The sequence below is a fragment of the Temnothorax americanus genome, unplaced genomic scaffold (genome assembly GCF_048541705.1).
Source record: "Temnothorax americanus isolate GAGA-0224 unplaced genomic scaffold, ASM4854170v1 Scaffold62, whole genome shotgun sequence".
Classification (NCBI taxonomy): domain Eukaryota; kingdom Metazoa; phylum Arthropoda; class Insecta; order Hymenoptera; family Formicidae; genus Temnothorax; species Temnothorax americanus.
In genome coordinates, this window is record NW_027509769.1 from 271823 (window position 1) to 281702 (window position 9880).

The 9880-nt window shown below is 29.4% G+C and overlaps 1 protein-coding gene across 1 annotated transcript; it reads right to left on the reverse strand.

The window, feature by feature from the left end:
• Positions 1 to 572: 572 nt before the first annotated feature.
• LOC143905489 (transmembrane protease serine 9) lies at positions 573 to 9466 on the reverse strand. The gene is made up of 16 exons (XM_077420929.1): positions 9281 to 9466; positions 8897 to 8978; positions 8100 to 8265; positions 7782 to 7987; positions 7483 to 7685; positions 7315 to 7372; positions 6224 to 6334; positions 5226 to 5239; positions 3611 to 3745; positions 3455 to 3503; positions 2876 to 3041; positions 2261 to 2469; positions 1874 to 2067; positions 1440 to 1497; positions 1180 to 1281; positions 573 to 946 (listed from the first exon to the last, which is right to left on the reverse strand). Exons 1-16 carry the CDS (start codon positions 9371 to 9373, stop codon positions 915 to 917), a joined length of 1878 nt encoding a protein of 625 aa, XP_077277055.1. The 5' UTR covers positions 9374 to 9466; the 3' UTR covers positions 573 to 914.
• Positions 9467 to 9880: the final 414 nt, after the last annotated feature.

A 9880-nucleotide genomic window follows, 5' to 3' on the forward strand; every position in this document is an offset into this window, starting at 1 on the left:
TATGTAATTATCTCTGTATCGTTTATAGTATTTAAAATAACATATAAATGTTGAATATTTTAACTTAATTAAATACATTAGAATATATTTTTTCATATTTATTTTATCTCATACACATGACGAATTTTATATAATTACTTATCACATATATTTACATATACATTTATCTTGTTTAGAAATAGTTAATGATACAGTATAATAATTATCTTTTTAATTATATTATGGACAAATTTAGTCTGTCTCTAATTTTAATCGCAAATATAGTTTGAAAATTGTAAATGCTTGGACATAAAAGAATGGATCTAATTACCTGTCATGATTTTATTTACTCTTAATTGCATTTATCCCATTTTAGGTAGCATATCAATTCATATGGTTTTTAGTATTTTTTGCCACAATGCCAATTTAAAATTTATTGAATGTAGCAAGACAAATGCTAAAATGACTTATTTAAAAATTACAAGATATTTTATAAGATATTAAAGAAAACGTTTTTTAGACAATTATATATACAAATTATTTCAGTATATTTTTTTATATATAAAATTAATATGCTTATTAATAATAATAATAGTATAACAAAAACCATAAGAAAATAAGCTGTTACACAAATTTATATTTCTTTCAAAACAGCATTATAGAATTGCCGGTTATATTAATGTTGACACGTAGGTTATAATCAGTTCTGATTGTTTCATCAAACGATCGAAGCGTTATCGCTAATACAACAAAAGTAATTGTGTCCATGATAAAATAAAATTGAAAACGCTCACTGTGATTTGTTAACGACGTAGAAAGAATTATGATTGTTTTAGATCGTATTCATATCCATACCACCATGAAATACTCATGCTGTGGTATTACCTACGTGACCTGATGATATCGAGCTTATCGTGTTTTAAAGAACTGCTGGGTTATACATTGATAAGATATTGTATTTGGGAGTCTGTGAATATAAGCGATTATATACATATAAGATATTTGAAATAATCGTTCTAATAACAAATAGCACAATTTTTAAAATTCATAATTTGAATATTTAGTTCATAAAATATCTATCTAAAAATATATATCTAATCAATGTTCATATTAAGACAACTAAAGTTTTTTATCTTAAATTTACATTTATTTCTTAGTATCTGTTATACATGGAAGCTTATCTATCCACGCAATAAATACCATCTCTACTGTGATATTTTATCCAGTTTAAATAATCCGTGTTTTTCACATATACACCTGGGATCCCAGGATCGGCGCATCCAATACCCCAGGAAACTATACCTATTAAAATGATAACAGACAAAATGTTATAGTTATAACACTTGAAAACAAAACTATAAAATTCATAGCATAATTGATAGTTTTTTAAATTAACAATTGATATTTGATTTCAAAAACACGATTGAAAAATATATATGTAAAACTGACGATATTCTTACCAATTACTTCATATTTTCCATCCATTCTTTCATACAGAAGAGGTCCGCCACTGTCACCCTGAAATTTTAACATTATTAATATCCTTCAAATGCAGCATATATGTATATATTTGAGAAGTAGATGTGTCTGGATCTCATATTGGTTGATTTATACAAAATATTTCAGGTCACCATGGAACAAACTTTATGGGGTAGGGTAGTAGGTAAATTATTTTTATTACCAAGAGATTTAATTTTTGTTCCAAAAAACTCATCCTGAAATATTCTGTATATTACTTGTGCAACATAAACAGTCGAATACATAGTAAAAGAAAATTTAGGAAGTCAATATCTTTACTGATGATGTATGCACAATAAAACAAATGTTTAATATTATTTTGATCCCAAAGTATATTAGAAGATTAAATTGATCATGATCTCTCTTGACAATATACCTGACATGCATCAGTATTATCGTTGTAAGCACACATCATCGATTCCGTAAGATGATCTCCAAATGAAGTATTCTTACAGGCTGCGAAAGACATTACTTTCAAGGTTGCTTGACGCAAAAATTGAGAGGGTTCTCCTTCGACCTGGACACGTCCCCATCCAGTAACTTTGACGTACTGCCCCGTATAATCAGAATCTATCATTGAAGACTTATTTACATTGCTCTTTTTTATATTTTAAAAATACTGATATACGTGTATAAAAATATAAGAGAGATACAAACAAATACTTTTAGTTTTTTTAAACTTTAATATTTCAAGTGTTTTTTAATTTATCGAATTTTTAATTGAAGTTTAACTGAATATCTTAAATATTATGAAAAGGCTGACCTTTATGTGGAAGGCAAACTGGTCTCACGTTTTCATTGATTTTAACCGGATGCCGTAATCGAATCAAGGCAATATCATTTGTGTCATGGAGATAATCACTCTCGAAATTTTTGTGTAAAATTATTTCATCGATTGCAGCTATGTATCCCTCGTTTGGATTTAGGATATCGTGCATACCTACGCCAATCGAGAGATCGGCATGATTCGTCCTATATGCAAGTTGCAAGAAAATTTGAGAATTATAAAATATTTTATATTTTATAACGTACAATGATACTTGTTCTCACCGCCAAAATGCTTAATTATAATAATAATATATAATAAAATACAATAATATATTTAATAAAATTTACTATTTTTTGTTGATATTATTTTAAATATTTGTATGGAGACTTTAATAATCTTAAAGTTTGCAAATTAACATTATGATTTAGAATGTTATTTATGTATGTTTTTTAATATACTTAAATGTTTTAATGATTTTTGTTAAATAAATTTTATATGTTATTAAACCAGTCATTAATCTTGCAAATGTATTGCGTATGAGTTTTCTAAGAAAGTATACCATATTAAATGCACTTTTAACCTTTCCTATTAAAGATATAGATAAGATACCATTTAACGCAATGTCCGGCAGTTAACACGTATTGATTATTAATTAATGTGCCTCCGCAATGAAGACTTCTCTTGTTGAGTATTGCGACGACCCAAGGAAATAAATGCGGAATTGTTATTTTTCCGCCGACGATGCGATTCGATATCCCTCCTGTTTCCCCACATTCTGTGTGTGTTACAAGAAAGAGATTTAATAAATTGAGTAAAATTTTATATATATGCAGAGATAAAGTATAACAAAAAATAATAAAATATATTATACGTATTGTACGATACCTTTCCATAGATTTGTTTAAAAATTTGATATTGATATCTAGTAAGAAAATTTGATTAAAAAAGATCTTTTTCTGTCAATTTTTATTTATTCCGTAACATATGTCTTGTATATTTGACTTGATATATTTTGTTCATATTATTACTTTTATAAAGTACAATTAATACAAGTGAAATTAATAGAATAAAAAATAAATGTTTACTAACAGGATATTCCAGAATAAAAAAATCTAATATTGATTCCTATACGCTTTTCATGAGTTTTGTCGCGCGCATATATGTGTATAATTTTAATATAATTTTTACCGCAATTTGGATTTACTCGTAAGAGTAGACGCTGCTTCTGCGCGCGTGCCTGAAAATGAGTACAATGCAATTTATACGGTAAATAGTGAATTATTACTTGCGCTCCATTTTGACTTGCCCTTGTGATAATTTTATTTAATTACTCTGTCAACGAACGTCTAGGGTCAGAAGAATGCCAATTGCGGTCGTCAGGGTTAAGTGGGGCTTCATGATGCGCGACTTCTGTTGAGATTTCACCTTCTGAAAACAGCACGAGGCGATTACTGAGCGCAGCACAGAGAACACTCTCTTCTATATCGAACCGTGAATAACAACGGTAACCAATTTCGATGCTGCATCATTGTCGAGCATATCACCTCGTAGGCATTTTATATCTCGAGGAACGTGTACCAATAAATCGCTATTCTCATTAACACTTGGACAGTTCTAACGAATGATCACGTAGCACAAAATACGCTGCAATCTCCCATGGTCCAAATTAATTAATTATAAAATCGAAATATAGATTTTAAAGTATCAGAAGTCCTCATAAAATAGATGAGCTAGTTGTATAGAAAAAGTTGTATTATATAGATTTTTTAAGAAAGTTTTACCACGAAAAATTTGTACAAAAATTAGATGAAATTATCTTTTATTTGTTGATATATATTTTACATATGTTTTTATAATCAATATACACATTCAATTGTTGAATTTTATTATATTTGTCCTTCCATCTGAAGAATGTACTTTATCCTGTTCAAGATGGGTCGGCAGATTTTACGGGTCGCTGCTCTTCCTCACCTCGAAAGTGTTATAAATTACTCTTAAAAAGGCAGGAAAGGTATTAGGGTAGTATATGGGCGATAAATTCTTATAAGGATTTTCTCTAGCAATTGTGTCTGTGACTAAAGTCAGTGCATGAAGAAGAAGATGATGATTTGAGAACTTACGTTAAAAAAGAGATCAGAGAATAAGCCTCTTTGTAACATGTAAATCTAAAACGTGTATATATAGGGTATGATAAAGGTAATTTTACGAATAATAGTACAATTACATCATACAAATCAGGATAAATAAAATTACAATTTTAACAGCATTATTGTCTTGGACAATAGTTTTAATGTAAATATTATGGCTATTAAGGGGTAACGCCACTCTAGAGTCCCCAAAAAAGCCAATTTTTTATAATTTTTTTCAGAAATACAATAATCATAAATGAAAATCGGTTTAATTCTATTTATTATCTATATATTAAAATATAAAAAAAATATTTTTATTAATTATTTATTGCCAAAATGGCGGCGCCAGAGCTATTGCTCCAAAGTGCCTTTTTGCGGAAGGCATTCAACGGGCGGAATCGAAGCTCCTATAATTTCTGAGCTGAAACAAAAATTCAAAGATTTTTGAAAAATATATAAGATTTTCTATAGAAGTACCTAGGGGAATTGCGAAATATTATTTTTTGTAAGAATGGTGCATGTTGGAAAAAAGTGCTTCATTTTTTGCTAAAAAATGTCGCACAAAATTGTTTATAAAAAAAGTTTTGTTTAACTTATCGCAAAATCTTTAGGTACTTCTAAAGATAATGTTATTGTAAAGTTTTAGTCAAAATTTTAAGTCAATTGGATAAAAGGTGTTCGAGTTCTGATTCCGCCCGATTTTAAAAAAGCGATTTTGAGAAAAACGCGTTTAAAGTTTCAGACGCTCGAAGCGCGCTTCGAACACGCCGGCAGACGGATTACGAAAAAGGGATAATAGAGATTTTTCCGAGCTTTGAAACCAAGTGTACCTTATTTCTAAGACCTTAAAGCATCGTTTAAGCAAAAAAAAAAAAACGATTTTTTGAAAATTCTAGAGTGGCTTTACCCCTTAAAGAAAATTAAACATTCATCGAATATTGAACATTGAACTTGTTGGTGTATCGCCATTTATTGATGTTGCCTTGGCACATAAATCAGTCCGGTTCTGTAATCCGTATCATGGACGCTTGCCGACGATCAAGTACAAATAAGTATCGCTGTAGTTTACGAGATATAGACAATGCGGTCAACAAGGTTTATGTATGGCACAACAATTGATAAACGTTCAATATATCATGAGAAAGTTCGTAATTAAATATTGGTAAATTTGCAAGAATATTGACGTCATATATTGTACATTTGTAAGACAAATAAAGTGAAATTTATTTATTTCTTTACTCCTCTTATCAATAAATTTTTATATATGATGATTATTTGATTACGTGATTTGAAAGATTGTTTCAGCTATATCAGTGCCAACTTGGTATTGTGATATAACTTATATTTTATATTGCAATAAAAATGTTTTTATTTTGAAATACATGATTTGTATTTATATGTTATAATTTTTATATTTTTAATGTTTGTGTATATAATGATAAGAAAAAGTACATATACATATTGTTACACCTGTGCTGTGCGCCCGTGCCGTGCGCTCATGCGAGTCGCCCGGTAGATGCTGTGAAATCGCGTCTTTCTTTTACAATACCGAGTTATTTCTTTCTGTGCGAGTGCCGGAATACGCGTCGCGCGTGAGTGATTGTGCGTAATTGTGCAGCGGACGCGCGACGAGTGTAACAATATATATATATATATGCATTTTAAGCAAATAACATTTTGTTTATTTTGACATTTAAAATTATTTTGTGTATTTTCTAAAATGCAACATTATAATAGAAGAAATAAATGTAATTATCAGTATCATATATGTGCGATAATATTTTCATAGAATTACTGAGAGAAAGGTTGCCTGTATTTTATTTTGTACAGTAGCATGCATCCTTAGTATGTTGTAATATCCAGTCAAGACGTGGTCCTACTTTCGTGAAAACAGTTGGCCTAGGAGTGTCGTCGCATTCATTCACGCTTGGAATAATTCCTATAATATATATATAATATACATATGGGGCATTCCATGTCAAATCGACCAGGGTTTGACCCTCGACCTCTCGGATTTGGTCGTCGATTTTTTATGTTATTTTTCCACCTCTAAGATGCACTAATTTTTTTTAGATTTTTTTTTAAACAATGAATTTAGTTATAATTTTTTAAACCGACATATTGATGGCCACAATTTAAAAATCTGAAAAAATTCTCAAAAATTCTGTGTCAGATATCAAAATTTTTAAGCCTGGGCCTAAAGTGGGCGTTTATTTCTATTTTCGAGCTTTTTTCGAGTTAAAATGAAATTATAAGCAGACGTTAGTCCACTGTAGGCTGTTGCTTAAACATTTTTATATACAACACAAGATTTTTGAGAATTTTTTCAAATTTTTTTGATTTTCCAAAATAAAAAAAATCGCGTCGGAAAAATCTAAAAAAACTCGAAAAAATTAAAAGCAAACGCCGGCCTAAGCTTAAAAATGTTGATATTTAACAGAATTTTTGAAAATTTTTTTAGATTTTTAAATTGTGGCCATTCATATGTCGGCTTAAAAAATTATAACTAAATCAATTGTTTAAAAAAAAATCTATAAAAAATTCAGTGCATCTTAGAGGTGGAACAATAACATAAAAAATCGCCGACCAAATACGAGAGGTCGAGAGTTAAACTCTAGTCGATTCGGTATGGAATGCTCTATATATTATGTTAGTAATATATTTCTTTAGCTTCAGCAATTAACAATTTACATGTGTACTAATCGTAAATATATATAATCGCTAAAATCTCTCAATAAATTTAGGTTCAACTTCGAACAAGACATATCTTTCTTTAAGTTTCACTACATATGTAATGTTTACTACATTTTTAAAAATACATTATTATCAAATGGTTGGTATTTCTTACTAATATAAATTTGGTATGTAGCTATTTTTGGATATTAAATTAGCTTTAATTTGACAAATGGTCATGTTTACCAATAAGGTCGTAAATTCCGATGTATGATCGATATTGCACAGAAGTTCCGACGTCATTCTGTAAATATGCAACATTATTACGATATAATTAAGTATAATATGTAATTTTTGTAAATTCTTTTTAAATTAAGATATATAATATGATATATATATGTGTAATTAACTTACACTGCACACCAAAGATTTTGTACCCACAACCCCAATGCATCCGTAATCATCATTTAATGTTAGATTTATTCCTGATTTAATACACTCATTATATCCCAGAATGGGAAGTCCTATTTTTCGAGGCCTACACAGTTCAACATCAACTTTGTCTTTGTGCCTGGTCCATCCTACTAAAGTTCCAACTTGACCGAGATAAGTTGATCCTAAAATTCAGAAAAGAAAATTTAGATGTGTAGCTCTACATTTTATTATCATATTTGTTAGATATCCTAGATTTATGCTAACGTAAAGAAACAAACCTGGATTGGGCAAGCATACTGGCGATATTCTTTTCTCGAATTTGATTGGTCGACTCAAACGAATTAAAGCTAGATCATGAGTACTCGACTCCGGATTGAATTCTGGATGCAAAGTTACAGATTCGACGCTGTTGTTTACTGATGAGACATCTAAAGTACATCGATCGTATTCTCCCAAGGATATCTTTATTTCATGTGCTGTTGCTCTGCCGAGAACAATATTAATTACAGAATATTCTATAACAATTAGTCTTTTTCGTTATTACTAAGGTTTGATTGTGTTTAATAATAATATTAAAGATTCCAGTCTGTACTAACCCAACAAGTTGACTAGCCGCTGTTAAGACATAACGATCGTTTATCAATGCTCCACTAACTAGCAATTTGGACTTTATGTGAATATTCGCAAGCCAGGGAAATTCATGCGATTCTGTATATTCGCCACCCAATAATCGCGCTGCATTACGATTTGATCGGCCGCATACTACAGGTGTATAAAGTATCGATTAATTATTTTATATCAAATACATTTAAAAATTAAGATAAAAATATGTATAACAAAAAATTATTATGTTAAAATTATAAAGAAAAAATATTTTTAATGAAATATACAACAATGTTTAACAATCGGGAACATATTAATGATATTTGTTGCAATCAACTTTCTCTAATGATATTCCAGAAACATATCTTTTTCACATAATGTGTATTACATGTAACTAATACAAATCAATTATTTTATTTTGAGAGAAAGTGAAAATATGCAGGTGAATTGCTATGATATGAAGTTTCCTTGTAAATGCGGGCGGACGTTAATGTTTCTGATTATACATAGGTAATATGAGCTGCTAAAAACTTCCGAGAAAGTGTGTGTAGTTATCATTTTAAAATATATTTGATATCTTTGCACGATAAAAAAAAAGTAATTAAAAGATGATAGTTAAGATCATATTTATAATAAGAATCAGTCTGCCAAAATTGTTTTTCTAGTAATACCATTTTTTATGATTTTCTCTGTATAGCTTATACCATAGGTACTTATTATTTAATCATAATAATTATACAAACGTATATATTAATATATCATACATTATAATATTAATAATATTACTTACAGCAAGCACCACAGGTACGAAACCTTCCAAAAAGAAGATCTAAAACGCCGCGTTTATGTCTCGTTTCAATCTGATCATCGACCTATCCAACAAATATATTTGCAAATTTTTATACATTTACAATTTTTTAAATATAATTCGAGTAATAATTTTCAATCTTTCTAAGCTTCTTTTAGAAATATAGAACTATAGAAAACTATAAATATAGAAAGAATAAAACAAATAGCAGTGTAATTTTATGAAAAATGGAAATGTAGTGACATTAAAATAGAAAAATTTGTTGCACGTGTCAAATATACTAATTGATAGAACTATATGAAAAATCGTCAAAGTAGCCCACTGCGGTAGAAATTAACACGGCAAAATTGATATGCAGAAGCTTACGGCGACATCAATGACGCGTTCGTTGCAGTCAGTTCTTCCAAAATTCACCACCAAGATACAAATTAAGAATCTTATACAGTCTTGCAGATTCATGACTTTTCTGTCGGTAGTCGAGGCGATACTGGTCTCTCACTTAAACAACTGGTTTGTGTCATATAGCGGGACTATCATTGCCCGCATCCTGAGACACTCTCAAGAATGTAATATCTCTGAATATATCCCGTACGTTTCACATTTGTGTTCAAGCATTTGATTCTACCGTTGTGTTCGTTTCGTTTTTTTTTTATATTTTATTTTGGCACGAGAAGCAAGTCGGTAACCGGTTCGCCCGTCCCGTTATACATACATATGTTTCTCGGAATCTCAATCAATATATCACTTAACATCAACGAAATTCGTTTGATATCTTTGATATTTGAGATTTATGAATAAATTTTTGAGTATAATTGCAATAATGCAAATCTACGTGTTTATAATAATTTTTATGCTATGTTTAATTCTGTATGCTTCTTCTATTAAAATTTGTGATTTATTTTCAGCTACATATTTGGTTTCGCTAGAGATATTTTTTTCGAAAATACTGTCATAAAAATTATAACA

What these genes read in the sequence shown, in the direction of transcription:
- LOC143905489 (XM_077420929.1), bottom strand. Translation starts at nt 9,373, where the DNA reads ATGAATCTGCAAGACTGTATAAGATTCTTAATTTGTATCTTGGTGGTG. An exon ending in AACGCGTCATTGATGTCGCC is followed by an intron (nt 8,979 to 9,280) that starts GTAAGCTTCTGC and finishes TTTGTTGGATAG; the next exon opens with GTCGATGATCAGATTGAAAC. An exon ending in ACGAGTAAATCCAAATTGCG is followed by an intron (nt 3,042 to 3,454) that starts GTAAAAATTATA and finishes TAACACACACAG; the next exon opens with AATGTGGGGAAACAGGAGGG.